We start from the raw sequence: 26513 nt of genomic DNA, 5'->3' as shown, positions 1-26513 counted from the left end.
ATTGGTAGAGATAATCCTTTGCTTTTTTTTTTTTTTTTTTTTTTTTTTTTTTAAGAGAAGAGAGGCGGGGCTGGGAATATGGCCTAGTGGCAAGAGTGCTTGCCTCATATACATGAAGCCCTCGGTTTGATTCCCCAGCACCACATATATAGAAAATGGCCAGAAGTGGCGCTGTGGCTCAAGTGGCAGAGTGCTAGCCTTGAGCAAAAAGAAGTCAGGGACAGTGCTCAGGCGCTGAGTCCAAGGCCCAGGAATGGCCAAAAAAAAAGAGAAGAGAGGCAAGGTTGGCCTTGAACTATAATTTTCCAATCTCCACCTGCCATGTAGTTAGAATTATAGGTTTGATCCACCACACTTCAAGATTCCTACAAGAACTACCAAATATGAATATTCTAATGATTTGTGACTTACTATACAACTGGTAGTACTAAAAGAATGATGTCATTTCAGCTACTGAGCCCACAAAGGTACTATCCACTGGGGAAAAAGTTGTCTTCCGGGCAGCAGTGTTCGATGGTTCCCATAGGTCTACTACTCTAAGCAGTTTTCAACCCATTACCTTATAAAATTATTTTTCTTTCTAGCTTTGCTCTTTGCAAACTTCCTTCCTGGGTTCTCTAAGCAATACAAAAAGAAATTTGGTAGAAGCATTAAGAAGATACCCACAATTGAACACTCCTTTTATTCCCTGTCCTTCACCACTAGTTTATATGTTATTAAATCACCCTATGCATAATCTTCTCTTTGCTGCAGCTTTATTCCCACAGATACCACCACAATGCAGGCCTTGTTCCTGATCTGGAAGACAGTCACTTGGCTGGTTAACTTCAAGTTTATGCTGTAAACCTTGGGCAAACCACTGAAGACTAATATAATATAGTAAAGCACTGTCATCTTCTTATGCTCCACATTTTTTTCCCCCTGCAAACTCTTCAGTTTGACCTTCAATTATCCCCATGCAGTGTCAGCAGACAGAATAGGTGATGTGATTTTGCCTGATGGCATTTTCAGGAAATAGCTTCGTCACAAAAACTGGCAAACACTGATCCTGTACCAAGGTCTGGTGTTTAATGCATGTATATGGCTAGAAAAATAGTTTAGTAGTTCAATTAAGATTTGGGGGGCTGGGGATATGGCCTAGTGGCAAGAGAGCTTGCCTCCCATACATGAAGCCCTAGGTTCGATTCCCCAGCACCACGTATACAGAAAATGGCCAGAAGGGCGCTGTGGCTCAAGTGGCAGAGTGCTAGCCTTGAGCAAAAAGAAGCCAGGGACAGTGCTCAGGCCCTGAGTCCAAGGCCCACGACTGGCAAAAAAAAAAAAAAAAAAAAAAGAAAAAAGAAAAAAAGATTTTGGAAACAACTTCAGTTAAAAAAGACAGTTTAATTGAGAGTGATGGTATATGCCTGTAGTACCAGCACTGGGGAGGTGAAGGTGATCTAAAAACAATCTAGACAGCCTTGATCACTTTACAGTGGATAGATTTGACTTTCAATTCTTTGGATTATCTACTGTCTAGATTTCTCACTGTGAGTAAAACATGTTATAATTTCCAAAATGACTGTCTATGCTAAAGATGGATCCTCCCTGATGATATCAAGTGTCTGAGGACTAAGGGACACACAATAGACTTTGAGCTTACCATTTTAATTAAGCCAGGCCTTTCGATTCTTGAGCATTCTACACTCTCACTTATATTGTGACTTTCTTTCAAGCTCTCCAAACAGCTTGCCACTCTCCTGATAATCTGAATACCGAAGCTCATCTGAGCTGCTTACTATCTTCTTCTAATTGTGTCCCAAGGGACACAATTACTATGTACACTTTCAGATACTTACAAACCCTTTTATGTGGTCCTCACATCTATTTGCTAAGTTTACCAATGTCACTTTTTTTTTTTTCTTTTTGCCAGTCCTGGGCCTTGGACTCAGAGCTTGAACACTGTCCCTGGCTTCTTTTTGCTCAAGGCTAGCACTCTGCCACTTGAGCCACAGCACCACTCCTGGCCATTTTCTGTATATGAAGTGCTGAGGAATCGAACCCAGGGCTTCATGTATAGGAGGCAAGCACTCTTGCCACTAGGCCATATTCCCAGCCCCCAAATTTCACTTTTTGTTTATTTGGTTTAACTGAGCTGTACTAGTTCATTTAGTAAGGAAATGATAACATGACAAATCTGTGAATAAAGCATCAAGTAGTGCTCATAAAAACAAAATAGAAACATCTAAAAACAAAAAGTTACCTTTTCTAAAATAAAAATTAGGGGAAAATATGCATAATGTCAGGGGTGGTGGTGCTTACTTATTACTTACAGCACTTGGTAGTATAAGGTAGAAGGACTGAGTTTGAGGCCAGTGTGTATCTCTTTCTCTCTTTCTCTCTCTCTCTCCCTTTCTCTCTCCCTCTCCTTTTCTCCATCCATCCTCAAACTTCATCTATACACCTATTTTTAATTGATTTCTTACCCCTTTACTTAGCTGGTAAGTGCCATTTAATTAAGATCTTTCTTCAAGACAGTAAGTAACAAAACTATTTGATTTTAAGTAGCAATCTCAATTTAGCAACATTCTCTACATATCAAGTTCACAAATAGAAACTCATAACAAATAACACATTAAACTTCCTAAAGTGTTAGAGAACATGCATAGACTTGTAGCATACAAAATGTTTGAGACAATTATCTGAAAAACAATTATTTTGCCCATTGTTGTAATAATGGCAATACATAATCACCAGCATCCAAAGAAGACTTAGTAACTAAGTAAGCACAAATTACACAGATAAACTAGATAGGCAAGTAGGTTCCTTAGATCCTTTGTGTACTTTGTTACTTTTTTTCCCTACTCTATTACTAGGGTTTGAAAAAGGGCCTTGTACATGCCAGGCAAACATTACCACAAAGCTCCACCTCTAGTACCTGAAATGTTAGATTTAAATTAAAAAGTTATAGGCTCATGCCTGTAATTCTAGCTACTCAGGAGGCTGAGATCTGAGGATCACAGTTCAAAGCCAGCCTGGACAGAGAAATCCACGAGACTATTATAGGAATAAATGGCCAAGCAAATCAGCACTGAATGTTAAAACTTCTGGGAAAAAACCTTTGGCAAGGCTGGGGGCCAGTGGCTCATGCCTGTAATACTAGCTACTCAGGAGGCGGAGATCTGGGAAATGAGGTTAAAAGCCAGCCTGGGCAGCAAAGTCTGTGAGACTGTTATCTCCAATTAACGAGCAGAAAACCAGTAGTAGTGCTATGGCACAACATGGTAGAGCACTAGCCTTGAGCGAAAAAGCTCAGACAGCACCCAGACCCTAAGTTCAAGTGCCATAACTACCACCAGAACCACCACCACCACCAGCTTTCTATTTAAATAGGCAGATTACAAAAAAAAAAAAAAATCAGCCCAGCACTGTGGCTCACAGCCACTCAGGAGGCTGAGGTATGAGGGTTGTTTGAAGCCAGCCCAGGTGAGAAAGTCCATGAAACTCTTTAATTAGCCACCCCAAAAAAGCTGGAAGTTGAGCTGTGTCTCAAGCGGAGTGCTAGCCTTCTGCAACAAAGCTCAGGGACAGCTTTCAGGCCCTGAGTTCAAGCTTAGCATGTGTGCACACACACGCGCACGCGCGCACATACACACACACACAATCACTTCAGACAGAATATGTTTGTAATACCAGCACTTATGTGGCTGAGGTAGGAACATGTCCAGTTTGAAGCCTCTCCCCACTAAAAAGAGAAACAAAACAAAACAAAACAAGCTAAGTGGTAGAACATTTGCTTAACAACTATGAAACTCTGGGGTACATTCCCCAGAGCCACAAAAGAAAAGAACAAGCGCTGAGGTATGGCTGAAGTTGGTAGAGTACCTGCCTAACATTCACAAGGCCCTGAGTTCCAACTTCAGTACTGCCAAAACCAAACTCACTAAAACACAAAAGCTACAGTAGTCTTCCCTTATTCAAGATTTGACTTTCTACAGTTTGAGTTATTTGACTTTCTACAGTTTGAGTTATTTGTGGTCAACCAGAGTTTGAAAATAAACAAAGTTCCAGTTGTGAATGTACCTCAGTAGTAGAGTGCTTGCCTAGCATGCAGAAAGCCCTGGGTATGATGAACGAAAAGGGGAAAAACAAAATTTCAGAAGTAATTCATGGTTTTTTCTCTTCTGTATTTTTTTTTTCCTGCAGGTCTTGGGACTTGAAATTAGGGCCTGGGCAGTATCCTTGAGCCTCTTTGTCTTCAAGGCTAGCACTCTACCATGCAAGCCACAGCACTACTTCTGTTTTTCTCTGAGTAGTTTACTGGATATAAGACTCTCAGGACTTTCCTGCCCAAGCTAGCTTTGAACTTCAACCTTCAGATCTGCTTCCTGGATACCTAGGATTGCAAGTGTGAGCCACTGACACCCAGCTCATGGGTTTTGTTTTGTGCACACACACGTGTATGTCTACATGTGGGCATGCACACCCATGAGCTTGCTGAGGATTAAAACCAGGGCTTCATGCATGTTAAACATAGGCTCTGTCACACAGCTACAACAGTAGCCAACAATTCATTAGGATTTCTGTTTGTTTTCTTGTAGTACTGTGGTTTGAACAGCCACACACAGTCCTTTGCTTTCAGTGTGTTTTTTTCAGATGTCTTTTGTTTTTTGTGCAGGCAGTCAGACCTCAACCCTCCATCAACATGCCCAAGAAGCTGCAATTATACGTATGGTGGCTGTGCCTGATCCGTTTTATGTTGCACAACATGTAGAATAGCATTATGAAATTAAATGTAATCCTGCCTCATCCTGCCCAGGAGATAAATCCACCCTTTCTCTAGTATATCCATGCTGTATAACTTCCAATCTATAGACACTAAGTAATTATGACTCTCTTATGAGATTGACTGTCTCAGTATTGGATTGCTTGCGTTGCACTAATGATGACTCTAAAGTGCACCAGTAGTGGTGCTAGAAATTTTACATGTGAAAGAAAAGCCATAAAATGGCTCCTTTGGGTGACAATGTGAAAGTCCTCATCTTAATAATGAAAGCACAGAGGCTCTGGTACTGCTATCTATTGTTTTGGGCATACACTAGGGATCTTGGAATACATTCTTCCCAGATAAAGAGGAAACACTATAAATATAAAGCCCAAAGACAAAAAGAATAGAGGAGGAAACAACAAGTGAAAGATGTCAGCAAAATTAGAAGTCAACAAAAACGTCAAAGTATGAAGTGTCAAAAATTAGAAGGGGCTAGGAATGTGGCTTAGTGGTAGAGTGCTTACCTACCATGCATGAAGCTCTGGGTTTGATTCCTTAGCACCACAGAAACAGAAACAACCAGAAGTGGTGCTGTGGCTCAAGTGGTAGAGTGCTAGCCTTGAGCAAAAAGAAGCCAGGGACAGTGTTCAGGCCCTAAGTTCATGCCTCAGGACTGGCAAAAAAACAAACAAAAAAAATTACAAGTAAGCTTGGTGCCTGAGGCTCATGCCTATAATCCTATCCATTGGAGAGGCTGAGAACTGAAAATCTGTGAATCCTTCCAATCACCAAAAAAAGCCAAAAGGAGAGCTGTAGTTCAAGTGGTAGGTGCTAGCCTTGAGCAGAAAAGCACAAGGACACAACAAGCCCTGAGCTCAAGCTCTAGGACCAGCTCATCAGCCACACTCATACCATTCCCCCACCCCAGACATAAACAGCCAGGCTAAGGAGAAAGTTTTCAATGTTAATATTTATTTCTGCTTCTTCTTTTTTCATTTTACTTGTCTATTTTAATATCCATTAAAACAATATTCTCTAGAAATTAACTTGTAGTTTTTCATAGCACTTATAATATGGGGAACCCATAAGTATTCACACAAACAGGGAATGTTTATGAATTAGGCTACAATATTAATTTTCACAGAAGTACAAGAACTTGTAAGTATCTTTCATTGTTCCTCATGGAGGGCTACCTTCACAAATTGCTTCTTCTTATAACACGATTAAAACTGTAAGTGGAGGGCTGGGAATGTGGCTTGGTGGGTGAGTGCTTGCCTAGCATGCATGAAGCCCTGGGTTCAATTCCTCAGCACCACATAAACAGAAAATGTCAGAAGTGGCACTGTGGCCCAAGTGGTAGAGTGCTAGCCTTGAGCAAAAGAAGCTCAGGGTCAGTGCCCAGGCCCTGAGTTCAAGGCTCAGGACTGACAAAAAAAAAACATGGCAAAGGAAGGATCAAAAAATCGACAAGGGGGCTGGGGATATGGCCTAGTGGCAAGAGTGCTTGCCTCATATACAGCGCCAGAAGTGGTGCTGTGGCTCAAGTGGCAGAGTGCTAGCCTTGAGCAAAAAGAAGCCAGGGACGGTGCTCAGGCCCTGAGTTGAAGGCCCAGGACTGGCCAAAAAAAAAAAAAATCGACAAGGACAAAGACACAGAGATAACAGCTGCCAAGTTCTAGAAAATGAAAAACAAAATGGAAGAAATGACAGACTGAGATGAGCAGAACTGATATCCAGCCAGGAATGAAATCATAAACAAAGCAAGTTCACACAACCAAAGAACTCAGAAAGGCTAACAAATTAGAGATACCATAATCATGGGATGGTAGATGGGGTGAAAACAGGTCTACAAGTCCATAGAAGTAGATGGACTCTCATCTAGCTCCATACACTGTCCCTGGTCTCAAGTGATCTGAATGACCCTTCCTCTATGCTGTTAGGTTACTGGGCAATAACTTTGTAAGCACAAAACCACTAAGATGATTGATTTTTGTCATCAAAGTCACAACAGGACACTCCTCATTTGGCCTGAAACACACTAACAGCAACTAGACTATCTGGTTACCTCATTCATACATGAAAATAATACACCAAAATCAAAAGCTCAGGGTGCTGGTGGCTCACCCCTGTAATCCTAGCTACTCAAGAGGCTAAGCTCTGAGGATTTCAGTTCAAAGCCAGTCCAGGCAGGAAAGTCCATGAGACTCTTATCTCCAATTAACTACCAAATAGTTGAAAAGGGAGCTGTGGCTTAAAGTGGTAGAGCACTAGTCTTGAGCACAAAAGGTCATAGACAATGGCCATACCCTGAGCTCAGCTCAAGCCCCAGGACTGTTCTCCCCCTGCCCCCTCCCCCACCCCAAAAGGAGCTTCCCCTCCTTCCCTCCTCCCCCCAAAAGGAGCTCCAGTAGATGAGTGAGGCTAGTAGACTGCTGGTTTGGCAGTGGAGTCATGGGAACCAAGTAGAGATTTTACTTTCTCTCTTTTTTTTTTTTTTTGCCAGTCCAGGGCCTTGGCCTCAGGGCCTGAGCACTGTCCCTGGCTTCTTTTTGCTCAAGGCTAGCACTCTGCCACTTGAGCCACAGCGCCACTTCTGGCTATTTTCTATATATGTGGTGCTGGGGAATTGAGCCCAGGGCTTCATGTATATGGGACAAGCACTCTTACCACTAGGCCATATTCCCAGCCCCTTGTTTTTGTTTTGAGATAAACCCAGTGTCAGTGTACATGAAGAGAGAACTTCTCTAAAGAAGCTTTCTATTTCTGCTAGGAATAAGCTTAAACCTGTCTTTCAGATTTCTGGAAGTGGGCTGGGATGTAGCTCAGTGGCAAAGCACTTGCCTAGCAAGTGGAACGTCCCAGGTTCGATCCCCAGTACCAACAAAAAAACAAAACAGATTTCTGGAAGTAGCAAGAAAGTCAGAGAACAATTTGTACCTTACCTGTCTCTGTATAGCTTTTTGTTAACTGGACATCTCACTCTCAAACACAAACTATGTGATATTCCCACATGTTAAGCCTTCTTATTGTGCCATCTAAACTGCAGCTACTTAGTTCTCTAGTCTTGAACTCTCAAGAGGATTCTAAAGGGGCTGGGAATATGGCCTAATGGTAGAGTGCTCGCCTCGTATACATGAAGCTCTGGGTTCGATTCCTCAGCACCACATATACAGATAAAAGCCAGAAGTGGCGCTGTGGCTCAAGTGGTAGAGTGCTAGTCTTGAGCAAAAAGAAGCCAGGGACAGTGCTCAGGCCCTGAGTCTATGCCCCAGGACTGGCAACAAAAACAAAACAAATAAACAAGAGGTTTCTAAGGTACGATTCATTTACTTGCATCTTCTCTGCAGGTAGAAGGGTTATTTGCACTGCCAAATCAGATACTGCCTCTGTTCTAGCTTTGCTTCTTCCTAAAATGTCAAAAAATCTCTACAGCTCCCATTTTCTATCTCTGTTTATACCCCCTAAATTCTTTCAATATAATTCTTACAGGGTTTTATAAGAAAAAGTAGATACATGTGATAAATCTCTCATGCTTGGCCATAAATATATGGTCATAATCAAATATCCTTTGTTTTACGGAGTTTAGACTGCAACAGAGGAATTAGAACACAGTAAACTATGTCTGAAAGTAAGAAGTCCTTCGAAGATTAAGGAAGGAAGGAGCTAGGGAAGACTGCAATAAAAGTTATGTAGGTCAGGATTTAGTATTAACAGTATCTATTTCACATCAAGCGTTCCCACAGCTATGTTAAGTCCAAGGAGGTACAACCTGAAAACAGAGCATTAAGTTAACTACATGTATTTGAGTAGATTAGTATATGTGACAGCTGCTTCAGCACACTCATGCATCACCCCTTGTGTATTAAAGTAGTGTTTGTGGCTATAGCTCAGCAATAGAGAGCTTATCATATGCAAGATCCTGGGTTCAATCCCCAGCAATATGTATATATGTATGTGTGTATATATACACATACATACATGTGTATATGCTACACACACACACACACATACACACACACACACTTCCGAGGCAGGAATGGCAGCTATTATCTGTAGTCTCAGACAACTCAGGAGGCTGACCATGCAGATTGCTGGAGACCAGGATTTTAGGCTAGCCTAGGCAACATAGCCATGAATTGAGACCAGTCTTCAAAAACCCACCCACCAAAGAAACAAAACACATTGAGATGCTACGCTGAATTAACCCCACTAACTAGGTGTTGAATTATTGGTAAAGTGAAAACTGAGATGTGTGTTATTTATGAACCCAAGAGGGTGCTTAGCCACTTACCCAGAGATTTATTTAATGAGAACGGATCGCAGGTTTCCACAGGTCGTTCCACTGCCAGTAAGAAGAGAGTCGTGAACCTTGAGTCCCTTTTTTTCACTAGTCAACAGTCACCCTCACCTACACGCGGAGTACATATTTGGCACTCAACAAATCTTGATTGAATGAAAACCTACTCCACACATATCGCCACCCATCCCAGAAGTTTCAGCCCGCCAATTACTTCCAAAAAAAAAAGACAAAAAACCCAACCAACCAACCAAACAACTTTACGACTTAACCCAAAGATAACAGAGAATAACCCATAGATAACAGAGAAAAGCTTGGGGAGGGATCTCCCTAACGACTGAGAGATATGAAGAGCCAATGGGGCCTACACCAACCCCACCAACCGAAGAAAACTTAAAAGAGGAGCTCGGGGGACTGAAACACGGGCAGGCCGGCTGGGGCTGTTTCCATGAGGAGGCGGCCCCAGGGCCGCAGGTCCATAGCCTCCCACCCGGGGGCGCTGAGCGATCCAGGGGTATCCCCGCCTCCAAAGTTAGTACCTGCGAAGCGGCTGCCCAGAGTGTGTCCCGAGGCTCTCATTACGGAGGCCGGGGCCCGGGGCCGGCCAGCCGCACCTCCTGGCTGAAGGTTCGCGGCTCCGGACGGCACAGGTCGCAGGCAGATTCCTAACGCCTTAAGTTGGGTCCCCACTTCGTAAGGCAGGCCTTTTTTTGCTCTCGGGAATGAGCGGGTTGCCGTAGTCAGGTCGACTGGTTTTCTTCAGGGTTCCCCTCTCCCGCCAAGCGATCGTCCCGGCCTTAAGACCGCAGCTCGTCGCTCCCCGGCGCCGCCATCGTTAGTGTTTGTTTTCATCCGCTTCGGTGCAGGCGGTGGGGTGAGGGGGGTGGGGTAGAGAGCTATGAGGAAAACCCAACTGCTTAAACTCAGCGACACTTTCGCCACACCGCGGAACTCCTAGTTAGTCATTTCAGCTCTCAAAACTTAAGACACAAGCTGATTACTTTTCCATTTATGACTTTGTTGTCATTTTTCAAGTCTTTCAGGGAGGAGGGAAAGGCTGCAGGCGGGGAGTCTTAGAGAGCGAGGGCGGTTGGGCTCCGTGTCGAATGTGCGGCGTCCTCAGAGCAGGCTGCGGCGGCCGCGAGGGTGAGGACGGGGCGTGGGGCGGGCGCTCACGCGTTGGGGGCGGAGCTGCTGTTGCGCGTCGTGGCGGCCCCGGGGCTGCCGCCGGTTCCGGAAGAGGGCCTGTCGGGGTAGGGTAGGGTGGGTGGAGTGTGTGTTGGGAACTTGGCAGCCGCGGCGAAGTGGGTGACCGGCCTTCGCAGACTCTGAGTGACCGGCGCAGTCAGACTTCGGTATCTATTTTTAAGAGGCGCTGTGAAAGTGGCGCCTCCCAAAGCCTGGCTCTCAACCCTTTCCTTTTCACGTTCTGGTCTTCCTTGTTTTGAATTCGAATTTCTTGGGGTGAGGGGCAAGCCTGTTGTGAGAGCGGGAAATGTCCGTCCCCAGGCTGGGTCATGACTCCCCCCCCCCCATTTTTTTCTTTCTTTCTTGGTTGGCCCTGGGGCTTGAACTCAGGGTCTGGGCGCTGTCTCTGAGGTTTTCGTGCTCAAGGCTAGCGCTGTACCACTTGAGCCACAGTGCCACTTCCGGCTTTGGGGGGTGGGGGCGGGGAGTGTGTATAACTGGAAGTCTCATGGACTTTTTCTGTCGGGTCTGGCATCGAACCGCGATCCTCATGTGTCAGCCTCCTGAATACCTAGGTTTTACAGGCGTGAGCTACCCCACGGCCAGCATTTTTTTTTTTAAACCCCAGATTCCCTGGTTAGAGTGGTTTCAACACCCCCATATCTGTCCCGTACCTTTCCCGGTGGAGCCTTGGGGCTTTGGATAGCAAACCTTGACTAATCTTTACCCAAGGTAGTTATGGTTTCTCAGCTGCATCAGTAGAAATGGACCTCTTTTACTTTGTGAATGATTATATCATCATTTCCAATGATAATTTTTTTTTTTTGCTGTTCCCGATTCAAATGCCAGACACTAAATGAGCCACCAAACGTGCCAGCGGCTCACACCTGTAATCCTACCTGCTCAGGAGGCAAGAGATCTGAAAATCACAGTTGGAAGCCAACCCAGAATGGAAAGCCCATGAGACTCTTCATTTAAGCAGGAAAAAAAAAAGCCGGAAGTGGAGCTGCAGCTCAAGTGTAGAGTGCTAGCTTAGAGCAAAAAAGGTTAGGGACTGCATGCAAGTCTTGAGTTCAAGCCCCAGGACCAGCACCAAGAAAAAAAACAAATGAGCCACCACGCTGAAGCTACCCCCCCCCCTGCCTTTTTTTTTTTTTTTTTTTTTTTTGCCAGTCCTGGGACTTGAAGTCAGGGCCTGAGCGCTGTCCCTGGCTTCTTTTTTTTTTTGGCCAGTCCTGGGGCTTGGACTTACGGCCTGAGCACTGTCCCTGACGTCTTTTTGCTCAAGGCTAGCACTCTGCCACTTGAGCCACAGCGCCCCTTCTGGCCATTTTCTGTATATGTGATGCTGGGGAATCGAACCCAGGGCCTCATGTATATGAGGCAGGCACTCTTGCCACTAGGCCTTATCCCCAGCCCTCCCTGGCTTCTTTTTGCTCATGGCTAGCACTCTACCTCTTGAGCCACAGTGCCACTTCTGGATTTTACTGTTTACACTTTACCACTAGGCCATATTCCCAGCTCTAAGCTCCCATTTTTAAATTATTTTTTAAAGAAATTATCTACAAATGGTTATACAAAAGGGGTTTCAAGCTTTGTGCCCATGGTTCACACCTGTAATACTATCTATGCAGAAGCTTGAAATCTGAGAATGGCAGTTCCCAGCCAGTCCAGCAGAGAAGTCCATGAGACTCTTTTTTTTTTTTTTTTTTTTTTGGCCAGTCCTGGGCCTTGGACTCAGGGCCTGAGCACTGTCCCTGGCTTCTTCCTGCTCAAGGCTAGCACTCTGCCACTTGAGCCACAGCGCCGCTTCTGGCCGTTTTCTGTATATGTGGTGCTGGGGAATCGAACCTAGGGCCTCGTGTATCCGAGGCAGGCACTCTTGCCACTAGGCTATATCCCCAGCCCTCCATGAGACTCTTGTCTCCAAATAACCAGTAAAAAGCCAGCCCCATACACATCTTTTAAAGTGAACCAACTTTGTCATGCATCTAGTTATACCCCAGAGATACTGGTACAGAATATTTTTCCTGAACAACATTGGTTTGCTCAGAAGGTACTGTTGTAGCCTTTAAGTCAGTTTAGTGTCCTTGGTAGGTTTCTAATTTTTTTTAACCTTTACAGAGAGAAGATTATAAATGCCAGAGTCATTTAACTGATGGTTAGCCATTGATTTCTGACACCTCCTTAAATATCTTCTTGTACCAACATCTTCATTGGGAAGAGTTCACAAAAAGTACCACATAGGGAGACCACATCCACATTTACTATGGCTATACCAATTACAGTGCTAGACTGTGATCTCTTACTGTATGGTCGAGGTCACCGGACTTTGGACCGTTTTAAGCTGGATGATGTGAGTGATGAATATTTGATGTCCATGTATGGGTTTCCACGACAGTTCATTTATTACTTGGTGGAGCTCCTGGGAGCAAGTCTTTCTAGACCTACTCAACGATCCAGGGCTATTAGCCCAGAGACACAGATCCTTGCGGCACTGGGCTTTTATACTACAGGTTCCTTCCAGACTCGGATGGGAGATGCTATTGGAATCAGTCAAGCCTCTATGAGTCGTTGTGTTGCCAATGTTACGGAAGCACTTGTGGAAAGAGCTTCACAGTTCATTCACTTTCCAGCTGATGAAGCTTCCATTCAAGCTCTGAAGGATGAATTCTATGGATTGGCAGGAATGCCAGGGGTGATAGGTGTGGTCGACTGTATCCATGTGGCAATCAAGGCACCAAATTCTGAAGATCTCTCCTATGTGAACCGCAAAGGTCTCCATTCTTTAAACTGCCTGCTGGTGTGTGACATTAGAGGAGCACTAATGACTGTGGAGACAAACTGGCCAGGCAGCCTCCAGGATTATGCCGTGCTGCAGCAGTCTTCTCTGAGTAATCAGTTTGAAGCTGGGATGTACAAAGATAGTTGGCTTCTTGGTAAGTTTGCAGGCGTAAATTTGGTATTTGTAGCTATTGAAAAAATTTTATAATAGAGAGCATGAGAGGTACGGCCTGGCAATATAGTAAATTGGAGGCCCTGAGTTCAAACCCCACTACTTAAAAAAAAAAAACTAAACAAAATTATGTAACCATGTAGAATGAAATATGAGACTCTATATACCTGAATCTCAGTTCTCTCACTTTTTTTTGTGAGACCTCAAGTGATAAGCTCTGAGCCTTTTCTCTTTTTTCTGTCATTAATATTACTATTTTGTGGGCTGAGGATCAAATCCAGGGCCTTACACATGACAGGCAAAGGCTCTACCACTGAGTACACTACCAGCCCTTAAGCCCTAATTTAAAAAAAACCAAAAAAACATTAAAGCTGGGTATGGGGACTGGGAATATGGCCTAGTGGCAAGAGTGCTTGCCTCATATATATGAAGCCCTGGGTTTGATTCCCAAGCACCACATATATAGAAGACGGCCAGAAGTGGCACTGTGGCTCAAGTGGCAGAGTGCTAGCCTTGAGCAAAAAAAAGAAGCCAAGGACAGTGGTCAGGCCCTGAGTCCACGGCCCAGGAATGGCAAAAAAAAAAAAAAAAAAAAGCTAGGTGTGGTAGTATATGTTTATAATCTCAGCGTTGGGCAACCTGAGGCAGGAGAATCTCAAATTTAGGTCAATCTGGCTACAGAACAAGTTTAAGGGGCTGGGAATATGGCCTAGAGGTAAAGTGCTCGCCTCATATACATGAAGCCCTGGGTTCGACTTCTCAGCACCACATATATAGAAAAAGCCGGAAGTGGTGCTGTGGCTCAAGTGGTAGAGTGCTAGCCTTGAGCAAAAAGAAACCAGGGACGGTACTCGGATCCCGAGTTCAAGCCCTAGGACTGGCAAAAAACAGAACAAGTTTAAGGTCTGGGTAATAATTACATGCTATGTCATTCAAAAAAATTTAAGGCATTTACTAAAACTTAACATTTGACCAAGATCTACCACTTCTGGGAATTTATCTTATAGCAACATGTTCATAAATGCACAAAACAAAATTATAAGAATTTGTAGTGGGAACAACCATATGGAAACAAAAGCAACTCTATAAAAACAGTACCCTTGGGCTGGGAATATGGCCTAGTGGCAAGAGTGCTTGCCTCCTATACATGAAGCCCTAGGTTTGATTCCTCAGCACCATATATATAGAAAAGGCCAGAGGTGGTGCTGTGACTCAAGTGGCAGAGTGCTAGCCTAGAAGCCAGAGAAAGTGCTCAGACCCTGAGTTGAAGCCTCAGGACTGGCAACAAAACAAAAACATTGCCCTTAATTCAGCCAAAATACCTATCAATACAGAACTGGTTAACTATAATACATCTGTACAGTTAAGCCATAACCTTTATCACCTGTAAAATGGTGAAAATAATACAGTAGTAATTGATTTTGTGAGAAGTAATGTATATATCAAAGTTCACTATAAAGTATTGTGCAAACATACAAATGATAGTTGCTATTGGTGATTGTGATTGTGTTATCTATATTAAAATGATAGAAGATAGTGCATTTACAATTTCTTTTCTTTTCTTTTTTTTTTTTTGCCAGTCCTGGGCCTTGGACTCAGGGCCTGAACACTGTCCTTGGCTTCTTTTTTTTGCTCACTCTGTCAGTTGAGCCACAACGCCACTTCTGGCTGTTTACTATATATGTGGTGCTGAGGAATCGAACCCAGGGCTTCATGTATGCGAGGCAAGCACTCTTGCCACTAGTCCATATTCCCAGCCCCATGCATTAACATTTCTCATTTAGGAAATCAGTTCATAAAGTTGCCTGAATTCCACTGGAAAGCCTGGCTCAGTGATCTGAGTAGGACAGGAATCTATTCAATATTAAGCTATGGGAACCTAGGTGATGGTATCTATATTTTAGTAATAGTAATAGGAATCCCTGAGCCTGACAGCTTAGGTTTTTTTATTTTGTACTGTCTTTAAGCATTTCTACTCAGGAGGTTGAGATCTAGGAACACGGTTCAAAGCAAGCCCAGGCAGGAAAGGCTGTGAGAGTTATCTTCAATTAGCCACCAGAAAACTGGAAATGGAGCTATGGCTCAAAATGATAGAGTGCCAGCCTTGAGCATAGAGCTCAGGGACAGTGCCTAGGCCCTAAGTTCAAGCCCCATGACAAACAAAAAACAAAAACAAAACAAAAAAAAATGAAGTAAGCATTTTTGTATGTGACCAACAGGACAAGGATTATCTTGTACACAAATGATGTAAGATTCACTAAGATCTGGGCATGGTGACATATGCCTATAGTCCTAGCCACTCAGACAAGAGGATTACTTGAACCCAGGAGAGACAAAAAAAAAAAATGGGAGGATGGAAAAAGAAATAAAGGGAGCCTTCAAATTCCATTTTAAAACAATTCACATGAAGAGGTGAAGGAAAAGCATATATTTTGTAAGAGTCTTCTCAAGCTGTTTCTTTTACAGTGGTGGGAGTTGTTTGCTTTCAGGCAGATTCCTTATGAATCTTTCTCTTTGAGACCCAAACTATAAAGTCAGACTAGTATTCTTAAGACTTGAGTACTAGCTGGAGTGCAGTGGTACATGCTTAGAGCCCCAAACTGTTTGGGGGCTGACTTGGGAGGGTCACATGCACCAGCAAATTTCACATCAGCTTGGGCAACATCCACCATGCAAAAAATAAAAACAAAAGTTAAATACTAATGTTAGCAGTATTTTAATAAAAGTGAAAATAGGCACTGAATATTTTAAAATTCATTTTTCCTTTTTTTTTTTTTTAAAAGAATTGTCTCAGCAAGGCAAAATTTACTTCTGCATAAGGGTGGGCCATCAGCCAAAAATCTGGCAAGCAAGGACACTGAACTGACAGTCTGCTTTAATATTTATCCCTAACACAGCAGGCCTTGCCCCTTTGCTCTGATTGGTTGAGCTCTGGTTCACAATCTGCTAGAGATTGGCTAGCTTGAGTAGGGTAAAACGTATTTACATAAAGTGATTTTGAAGATTAGCAGTTTGAAAGTAATCTCAAAATAGGCCCATACCCTCTGCTATTTCTTCAACTGTCTGTCTTGTGTCATAATTCCATCTTGAAAAGAAACCAATTTAAGACAAAACCTTACATTTTACAAATCATCTTTTCCTTAACTAGAGACAAACCAGCAGGCCAAAGCAGGAAATTTTAAGTAATACACTTTGATGAAAAGATAGTTTTTCTCACTAGCTTTTTTATTTTTGCTTTTTTGCCAGTCCTGGGGCTTGAATTCAGGGCCTGAGCTCTGTCCCTGAGCTTTTGCTCAAGGCTAGCACTCTACCAATGGAGCCACAGTGACACTTCCAGCCATTTCTGTTTATGTGGCACCGTGGAATGGAACCCAGGGCCTCATGCCTACTAAGCAAGCACTCTACCACTAAGCCACATTCCTATTCTTCATTTTTCTTTTTGAGATGGAGTCTTGTTCTTTTGTCCAGACTGCCTTCAGTTTGTGATCCTACTGCCTCAACTTCCCCAATTAGCAGGGATTATGGGCATATCATACTTTGCTTCTAGTACTTTAAAAGAAGTTTTAAATTTTATTAGTAAGTAGTTGTGCAAAGAAGTTGTAATTGCTTTGGTACTTTTTTTTTTGGTTGGGTGGTTGTGGGGCTTGAACTCTAGGCTGGGCATTGTCCCTGAGCTCTTCAGCTCAAGGCTAGTGCTGTACCCCTTTGAGTCACAGCACCACTTCTGGTTTTCTGGTGGTTAATTGGAGATAAAAGCCTCATGAACTTTCCTCCCCAGGCTGGCTTTGAACTGTGATCCTCAGATGTCAGCCTCCTGAGTAGCTAGGATTACAGATGTAAGCCATCAGCGCCTGGCTTTCTTTTTTGTTTTTCAGTACTGAGGTTTGAACTCAAGACCCCACACTTGCTAGACAGGTACTTTATTATTGCTTGAGCCATGCCTAAGCTGCAATTAGGTATTCCTTTTAATAAGGCCTTCAAGGTCATGTGAGAGGGAATAATTTTCTTTTCCTTCACTACTTGAGATCCCCAGATTTAGGTGGAATTAGAGCTTTAGTAGTTTATTTTTGTTTGTTTTGTAATGTTTGGGAACCAATCTAACGTTATGGACATGCTAAATAAGCACTTTACTACAAAGCTATACCTTGAACCCTTTAAAATATCTTTTTTCATTGTTTACAGGACAGAGTTGAAAATAAGGGGTATAGAAGTAGATTCATGGTACAACTTAGTTTGTAGGAGGACACTAGGTTAAACCCCCAGTAGCCTCCCCACAAAAAATCAACTGCAGGCATGGCTCAAACGGTAGAATGCCAGCCATGAGTAAGCAAGCTGAGCAAGAGCAGGAGGCCTTGAGTTCAAGCCTCAGTACCAGCACATTAAAGAAAAGAGGAAAGAGGCCAAGTGCTGGTGGCTTGCACCTGTAATCCTACCTACTGAGGAGCCTGAAATCTGAGGATCTTGTTTCAAAGCCAGCCTGAGCAGGAAAGATCATCCAAATAACCACCAGAAAACCACAAGTGGCACTGTGGCTCAAGTGGCAGAGCACTAACCTTGAGCTGAAGAGCTCAGGAACAGCACCCAGGCCCAGAGTTCAAGTCCTGCAATCAACCAAAAAAAAAAAAAAAAAGGAAAGAAAATATAAAACCAGTAAAAATTTGAACTCAGGGCTTGGGCACTGTCTTTGAGCTTCTTTTGCTCAAGGCTAGTACTCTACCACTAGAGCCACAGTTTTTTTTTTGTTTTTTGTTTTGTTTATGTGGTACTGAGGAATTGAACCCAAGGCTTCATGCATGCTATGCAAGCACTCTACCATAAACTACATCTCCAGGCCCTGACAGCTTTTTGTACTTTTCTGATTTCCTTCTCTACAGAAAAGGAGAGGCAGCTATTGCAAAAGTTGACAGACGGGGCTGGGAATATGGCCTAGTTCTTGTCTTGCATATATTAAGTCCTGGGTTCAATTCCTCAGCACCACATACATAGAAAAAAGCCAGAAGTGGCACTGTGGCTTAAGTGGTAGAGTCCTAGCCTTGAGCAAAAAGAAGCCAGGGACAGTGCTCAGACCCTGAATTCAAGCCCCAGGACAGGCCAAAAAAAAAAAAAAAAGTTGACATGTTTATTAAGCCATATCAGGCCACCAATAAGAAAGGTAGCAAAGTATAGTCATGGAAGTTGGAAAAAATGGAAATTGACACCTTTGGTTTTAGACTCCTTAGAAAATTTCTCTGTGCTCTAAATAGGAAATATAATGTTTCACAAATTTTTACACTCAAAAGAATTATCTGTGCTGGGGCTATAACTATTTGATCCCTAGTACTACAAAAAAAAAATCATCTGAGAGATTTATTTTTAAATGTTACTGAGCCGTACTTCAAACCTCAGGAATGAGAATTTTCAAGGAAAGAATGTAGACATCCATTATTAATAAATGCCTTAAATGATTTGAAATCACTAGTCTCTAGAGGATGGGTATACTATAGGATAATTAGAGGAACATTTTCAGAATTAGGAGGAATGACAAGCTGTTAGATGTTTAATGAGAGATACATTAGATAGCTGATAGTATAATGCCATCAGATTTGTTTAATATATCTAGAATTCTCAAATGTTGAACTAGCTCTGATCCCCCTTTGTTTCTGTAGCATATTGTCACCTAGTGTTATCCCTTCCTGTCCTCATTCTGGTCTATCCCTTCAGGGTGCATTACCTAAATTCCTCTCCTCTAAAAATACCTCCTTCTTCAGGCAATTCAGCCTGAGTTCTTATTTCTTCAGCTCCTGGCCTAGTCCTTTTAAGCAGCTTTGGGTAACATCTGTCAGAATGTCTTATGGATGACTGATCACATAAGCAGCAATTTTAATCTGTTTAGCAATTCTGATCTTCATCCCCTCCTAAGTGTCTGTTTTCTAGTGGTGCTTGAATTATAAGCAGTTAATGACTATGGAACATTTTACAAAAGGTCTTCATTAACTTGTTTGTTCCATATAATCTCTCCCTCCTAAGGTTCAAACTTAGTGAAATTTAACAAACATCACTTAGCACAACTGTGTATAGACATTTATTCTAGATGGTCTTTATTTCCTTTTACATCATTAGCCATTGTTTTAATGATTCTGACATTGACTCACATATCAAAGGAGGGCTCACATATTCTGATCTTCTCATTTGTAAAATGCATTCAGTGTATTACTTTCAAGTTGGGTTTGGATAGAACAGCATCAAGGATGATATTAATAATAACAAATCATATATATTGTATATACTGTGTTACTGATGTTAAAATAAAATACAGCTACATTTTATTTTATTTTATTTTTTAAAGATAGTTTTTGGGCTGGGGATATAGCCTAGTGGCAAGAGTGCCTGCCTCGGATACACGAGGCCCTAGGTTCGATTCCCCAGCACCACATATACAGAAAAAGGCCAGAAGCGGCGCTGTGGCTCAAGTGGCGGAGTGCTAGCCTTGAGCGGGAAGAAGCCAGGGACAGTGCTCAGGCCCTGAGTCCAAGGCCCAGGACTGGCCAAAAAAAAAAAAAAAAAAAAGATAGTTTTACTTTGTCACCCAGGCTGACCTTGAACTTGCAATCATCCTGTCTTGGCTGCACCATTTACCACCAAAAATGCTAAGACATATTTAAAAAGTGCCTAGCACAATCCCCTATGTATAGTAAGTGTTCAATGAATCATAAATATTATTTTTGTCATATTTTTGTCATCAGTTTCTTAAATTTAGTATTTAGTATGGGTGATTTAATTAAAAGAGGTTAAATAAGGCAACAAGTTAGCTAGAGATAAAATTTGAAAAATTTGTGAGAATTGTTAGTTATTATTTGCACTTAACCCAGTCTTAGAAATGTAAACTCCTAGCAAATGAAGGAATAAAGAAAGAGCAACAAAGGCAATAAAGGGTATTAATTCTGTTGTGAGAGAGAGAAGGTGGAGGAGGAGAGAAGGGAGCAAGGGGGAGGGAGAGAGAAAAGGAAGGAAATGTAAGCCCCTAAAAGAAAGGACTTGTTGGTGTGTCAATATCATAGCAGTTCTATCCAATGATATTACAGGTCAATGATATTCAATCTTAGATTGTAAGAGGTTGTACCTCTGTGTAAGACACTTCATCTGCCAAATATAGTGAATCAGGACAATTACACATTATAGAAACACTGTGCTATTGTGTTCTACACATTTTTTTTTTTTTGGCCAGTCTTGGGCTTTGAACTCAGGGCCTGAGAACTGTCTCTGGCTTCTTTTTGCTCAAGGCTAGCATTACTCTGCCACTTGAGCCACAGTGCCATTTCTGGCTGTTTTCTATATATGTGGTGCTGAGGAATCGAACCTAGGGCTTCATGTATACGAGGCAAGCACTCTTGCTACTAGGCCATATTCCCAGCCACTGTGCTATTGTGTTAAGACATTGTATCCCAGCTTTGTTTTTGTGAGTACTTCTAGGATCATTTGATAGGGAAGTCACATACAAGAAGTGTCTTGCTGGGCGCTGGGGGCCAAACCTGTAACCCTAACTATGGAGGCTGAGATCTGAAGATCTTGGTTCAAAGCCAGCTGAGGCAGTCCATGAGACTTTCATCTCCAGTTAACCACCGGAAAGCCAGAAGTGGATCTGTGGCCCAAAGTGGTAGAATGCTAGCCTAGAGCTTACCTTAGGTACAATGTTCAGGACCTGAGTTCAAGCCTCATGACTATTAAAAAAAAAAAAAAAGAATAAAAAAGTATTTCTTTTTTTTTTTTTTTTTTTTGTCATAGTCCTGGGGCTTGAACTTAGGGCCTGAGCACTGTCCCTGAGCTTCTTTTGCTCAAGGCTAGCACTCTACCACTTGAGCCACAGCGCTACTTCTGCCTTTATCTGTGTATGTGGTACCATACACAATTGAACCCAGGGCTTCATGCATGCTAGGCAAGTACTCTACCGCTAAGCCACATTCCCAGTCTGATGAATGTTTTATATATTATTTTTAACTGAGTTCTAATTTCATTTTTTCTCACGATTACTATTTGTATTACAAAGATACTCATGTTCTCTTGAACAAAGTGAGATTCTTCCAGTCCCTTTCCTACAAAAACATGGTCCCAGTACAAATTATTGTTGTCCCACGAAATACTCTGAAATCCCTACATAGTGCTGTCAGACCTGAAATTTTAATGTAAAGTTAAAAATTTTCCTTACTAATGTTTATATTTCTCCTGGTAAAATTATTTTTCTCTTATATGTTAGCCTTTTAGAGATTTTATAGATTGATGTACTACTTGATAGTTTTCATTTAGCCATTTATTGCAATCCAGAGGCTTGAATTCAGGGCCTTACCCTTAGTCAGCTTGTTTGCTCAGTTGGCACTCTACCACTTGAGTGAAACCTACCAGCCTTTTACTAAATGGCTTTGAATTGGCCAAAGGAGCTGGAGTTGTAATTCAGAGGTTGAGTGTTTAGCATGCACAAAATTCTGAGTTTGAGTTTTAGCATTACCAAAAGCCAGCAATAGCCAAAAAATAAAAATAAAAAATTAAGACTTGCCTCCACCTTCCTCTAACATTTTTTTGGTCAGTCCTGGGGCTTGAACTGAGGGCCTGAGCACTGTCCCTGGCTTCTTTTGCTCAAGGCTAGCTAGCACTCTACCACTTGAGCCACAGTGCCACTTCCAGTCTTTTCTGTATATGTGGTGCTAAGGACTCAAACCCAGGGCTTCATGCATGCTAGGCAGGCATTGTACCACTAGGCCATATTCCCAGCCCTCTAACATTCTTTTAGATTTAGTTATCAACTTCTTTCTCTCTCTCCCACCCTCCCTCTCCCTCTTACCGGTTCTGGAGTTTGAACTTGGGACCTTGCACTTCTAAGGCATTGCTCTACCTTGAACATTCCCACAGCCTCTCCTGTTGGTTTTGGGGCTGGAGCTGTGGGCTCAGCAGTAAGAGCACCTGTTTAGCAAGTCTTTGGCTAGGAATTTCAACTTGCAGTTCTGCCAAAAATAAAGATATGGTTCAGCTGAGTGCAGGTAGCTCACACCTGTAATCCTAGCTACTCAGGAAGCTGAGATCTGAGGATTGCAGCTCAAAGCCAGCCCTGCCAGGAAAAAGTCCATAAGACTCTTATGTCCAGAAAACCAGAAGTGGAGCTGTGGCTTAAAGTGGTATAGCACTAGCCTTGAGTGAAAAAGCTTAGGGACAGTGCCAAGGCCCTGAGGTCAAGTCCCTCCCGCACACACCCCCCAGACAAAAAAAGATATGTTTCATGCTCGTGACATAGCCATGATGACCATTAGAACCACGTTCCTCTTGTTGGGATTTTTTTTTTTTTGCCAGTCCTGGGGCTTGAACTCAGGGCCTGAGCACTGTCCCTGGCTTCTTTTTGCTCAAAGCTAACACTCTACCACTTGAGCTACAGCACCACTTTCAGCTTTTTTCTATATATGTGGTGCTGAGGAATTGAACCTAGGACTTCATGTATACGAGGCAAGCATTTTTACCACTAGGCCATATTGCTAGCCCCCTCTTGTATTTTATCTCATATGCTGTGGCCCCAGAGGCTGTTGTGTTGTCCATCTTCAGCATGTTTCTGAACCCCACTTCTTGTTTGTAATGCTTTTGTAATCATGTATGATTTCTTTGGGCCTTCCACACAGGTGATAGCTCTTTCTTTCTCCGCACCTGGCTCATGACCCCACTTCACATTCCTGAAACTCCTGTGGAATATCGCTATAATAGGGCTCATTCTGCAACTCACAGTGTGATTGAGAAGACTTTCCGAGCCCTCTGCTCCCGTTTCCGCTGTCTGGATGGATCCAAGGGGGCACTGCAGTATTCACCAGAGAAGTCCAGCCACATCATCTTGGCTTGTTGTGTCCTCCACAACATCTCCTTGGAGCATGGGATGGATGTTTGGTCCTCTCCAGTGTCAGGACCCGTTGAACAGCCCCCTGAGGAAGACTTTGAGCACATGGAGTCTCTGGACTTAGAGGCTGACCGCATCCGTCAGGAACTGATGCTTGCTCATTTTAGCTAACTGAAATGTAGGAAAGAGGGAGACTTTCCAGAATAAATTGTGACAGCCTTTCTCCCTCCTCACCACTCTTGACACAATTCTATCATCCAGAATTATTGAATGTACACACTTGTCATGAATTGACACTAATCTGTGTTCTAGAAGAGTTGAGGCTGTGCCAGAATTATCTTGATTCATTTGCAAAATTTGTCAACTAAATCAAAGCAAAGACAGTGGCTCCCTGCTATCTGGCAAACTCCAGGTTGTGTGTACATTACTCATTTGTTCACTCACAGGCTGCAATTTTTGATTGTGCCTCTAAAGTCATAGTAAAGGAGGAAGCAGCACAGAGCCAAAATACTTTTTTGGTTTCGGTTATCTTGGAGATTTCAAATGAAAACAGTATTTGCTTGTACCAAATTACTTGAGTAGTGTTTTAGTTTTTCTATATTGCTGCCTATATGGGCAAATGTGAAGAGTCCCATTTATTTGGAAAGTGGTCTTCTTAAAAATAAATGAGGAATTGTGAAGCAAGCATAAAATCCGGGTTTGATCCCCAACACTACAAAAACAAAAAGGAAAATAAAAAAAGAAAAAAAGAGAAACTAAGTGGCTCCTAGTTTAAATTTATAGTTTTTTGTTTTTAAGAGAATATTAAAGGTGGTCTGAGGAAGTGGCACTAAGGCTCAAGTAGTAGGGCACTAGCCTTGAGCTGAAGAGCTCAGGAACAGCACCCAGGCCCAGAGTTCAAACCCCACAACTGACCAAAAAAAAAAAAAAAAAAGGCCTGAAACTTAATATTTATAGAATATATACAATAATTAGATTGTGATTTGCATATAATTCCTAAGGCAAACATCTGGACTGAGTCAGAGGCTAAAGGGGTTTATGAACTCAGTGAATTTAGAGAATATAATTCAAATCTAAGTAAAATAGCAATCATACACTTTACTTACAAGACTAAAGACCCTGTTGGTTTTATGGACAAAGGAGATTCACGCAAGTTTAGAGACATCAGATTAAACTAAATCATGATTTTTTTTAACATTTAGCATTTGAACTCAGGACTTTTCTACTTGCCGCCTGCCTCCAAGCCTTGCTTTTTGCTGGTTGTTTTAGAGGGGTTTAGAAAATTTTTCTGCCTTGGCTGGCATAGGGCCATAGAGATCACTTTTCTTTCTTATACTCAGGATGTTAGACTTACATGGTCTTTTTTTTTTTTTTTGGTCTGCTGTGGGACTTGAACTCAGCTCTCTTTGAGCTCTTTTGCTCAAGGGTAGCCATCTACCACTTTGAGCCACAGCTCTACTTCTGGTCTTTGAGTGGCTAATTGGAGATAAGTCTCACAGGGACTTTTCTGCCTGGTCTGGCTTGGAACTGTGATCCTCAGATCTCAGCCTCCTGAATAGCATTACAGTAGAATAACAGGCATGAGCCACAGATGCTCAGCCTGTGGTCATTACTGTTTTGAAATTCTTTATATAGGGGAATTTGAGAATAGAGAGTATTAGAAAGTATGCAGAAGGAGTGGTAAAAGGAATATATTTGCCTGGAGATTCTAGAATTACATATGCAATGTGAAAGAACTTCGTAGGAAATAAATAATCCCTTAACAAGTCTTATTCTAAAATTATTCTGATATAAAAATAACCTGATTGGAATAATAAAAGTGTGAATTGGGTTCACACATTAGTGCCTTTGCTGGGACAAAAAAATGTGATTTTTCTGAGGATTGTCTTGTTCCCAGTTTCTCAGCCACTCACCATGTGATACCTCTGCATTGTCCTCTTGGATCTTTTCCTACTTACATTTCGCAGTGCCAGTCTGCTGATTCTCACCAGAAATACACAGCTGATGATAGAAGAACTGTGGGAATAAATTGGATGTGACTCATCCTCAATATTAAAAAAAGTTATGAATAATTATGGATAATGTTTATTTCTACTGTGAATGCTGTTTCTCATCATACCTTACTCTAGGTAGAGTTGGGTCCATTGGGCAGGAGGTTATACTTCATATGGAAATGCCATTGAGGTGTGAGTAGACCATGAAGACTTGATTGAAAACTTTAGATTTAGTCATTGTGTAACAAGGGTATCCTGTTACATTATTTTTCTTGGTATAAATGTTCTTTCTTCCTTTTTTGTGGTGCAGAGCATAAAACTAGGGTTCTAGCACATGCTAGGCAATACTCTTACCACTGTGCAACGCCTCAACTTAGGCACCAAGCTTGTTTTGTCTCTTTCATGAGGTATGTAACCAGGCTGGCTTCAGACTTATGATCCTCCTGCCTCAGCACCCTGGATGCTGAGATTACAGATACGTGCTAAGGTACTCAGCTCAGACTTTCTTTTATTTTTTAATTTCATTTTTTGATGGTTTGAACTTGGGGCTTTGTGCTTGCTTTGCTGGCATTCTACTTCTTGAGCTATGCCTCCAGTCTTTTCTTCTCTGATTATGGTTGTTCCCAGCCCCCCAGCTCCTGCCCTCTGTTATGTTCACAACAGGATCTCTCTGGGCCAACCTGGACCACAAACCTTACACTTATGCTTTTGAGATGATAATGCAGCTTTTCTGTGGAGGGGAGGTCTTATGAACTTTTCACCCATGCTGGCCTACAACTATGGTCTTCCTGATCTCTACTTCTTTAGTAACTATGGTTACAGGCCATTAAGCTGAAGGTACCTTATCTCCTTCCCCACCTTTCTTTGTGTCAGTACTGCCTGGGGCTTGAACTTGGCCTTACACTTTCACTTGTCTTTTTCCACCCAAGGCTGGCACTCTACCACTTAAACCAGACCTCCACAAGACTCTCACAGACTTTTTGCCGTGGCTTGTTTCGAACCTTGATCCTCAGATATCAGCCTCTTTAGTAGCTAAGATTATAGACATAAGCCACTTGGGTCAGGCAAAGATGCTCAATTTTAATGAGGTGCCAATGAAGAGATATAAGTGGTGAGTACAAAGTAAAATAGATATTAGGCAGAAAATAGACCATGGTTGGTTTTGTGGAATTGAGGGTTGAGCCAAGTACTGTGTACATTATAAGTATACACTTTACCCGTGAGCTAGTATGGAGACCTACTAAGACTTACCCCTACCTTAAGCATTCTGAAAACTGCTCAAAGACTGAGCTTAACATCACTCACCAGCACTGGAAAGATTATGAGGAATATAAGAAAACAAGAAATTGAAAGGTCTTATCATTGTGTGTGCACATGTCCTTAGGCCCCATTTAGCTCTCTCCTAAATTGCAATATTTTACAAATTGTGGGCACAAGAGACAACAGACTCAGGATCAACATGCCCCAATTCTTTTTAAAGAATTAAC

At 42.3% G+C, this 26513-nt stretch overlaps 2 protein-coding genes across 9 annotated transcripts in view; one reads left to right on the top strand and one right to left on the bottom strand.

The window, feature by feature from the left end:
* The window catches only part of Atg13 (autophagy related 13), a 45712-nt gene extending 35794 nt beyond the window's left edge, over window positions 1-9918 (bottom strand). For 2 of the 7 annotated variants that reach the window (XM_048359847.1, XM_048359851.1), the window contains exons 1-2: window positions 9584-9918; window positions 9039-9089 (exon numbers count right to left, since the gene is read on the bottom strand). The gene's annotated coding sequence lies outside the window, so the exon portion shown is untranslated. Of the gene's footprint in view, window positions 1-9038; window positions 9156-9583 lie in introns of all 7 variants that reach the window. The other 5 variants (XM_048359848.1, XM_048359850.1, XM_048359852.1 and 2 more) reach the window with 5 other exon arrangements.
* A 349-nt stretch (window positions 9919-10267) lies between these two features.
* Harbi1 (harbinger transposase derived 1) lies at window positions 10268-23686 on the top strand. Of its 2 annotated transcripts, none has more exons than XM_048359854.1 (3): window positions 10268-10399; window positions 12357-13171; window positions 22824-23686. In XM_048359854.1, exons 2-3 carry the CDS (start codon window positions 12502-12504, stop codon window positions 23201-23203), a joined length of 1050 nt encoding a protein of 349 aa, XP_048215811.1. In that variant the 5' UTR covers window positions 10268-10399; window positions 12357-12501; the 3' UTR covers window positions 23204-23686. The 2 variants fall into 2 exon arrangements, with proteins under 2 accessions (XP_048215811.1, XP_048215812.1); XM_048359855.1 differs by lacking the exon at window positions 10268-10399 and adding an exon at window positions 10408-10508.
* The last annotated feature ends 2827 nt before the right edge of the window (window positions 23687-26513 follow it).

The sequence above is a fragment of the Perognathus longimembris genome, chromosome 13 (assembly GCF_023159225.1).
Source record: "Perognathus longimembris pacificus isolate PPM17 chromosome 13, ASM2315922v1, whole genome shotgun sequence".
NCBI lineage: Eukaryota > Metazoa > Chordata > Mammalia > Rodentia > Heteromyidae > Perognathus > Perognathus longimembris.
The sequence above is the reverse complement of the archived record's forward strand: the minus strand, read 5'-3'. Positions and strand labels throughout refer to the sequence as shown.

Coding starts and splice junctions, on each gene's coding strand:
- Harbi1 (XM_048359854.1), top strand. CDS start 12,502: ATGGCTATACCAATTACAGTGCTAGACTGTGATCTCTTACTGTATGGT. Junction 13,172..22,823: donor CAAAGATAGTTGGCTTCTTG/GTAAGTTTGCAG, acceptor CCTTCCACACAG/GTGATAGCTCTTTCTTTCTC.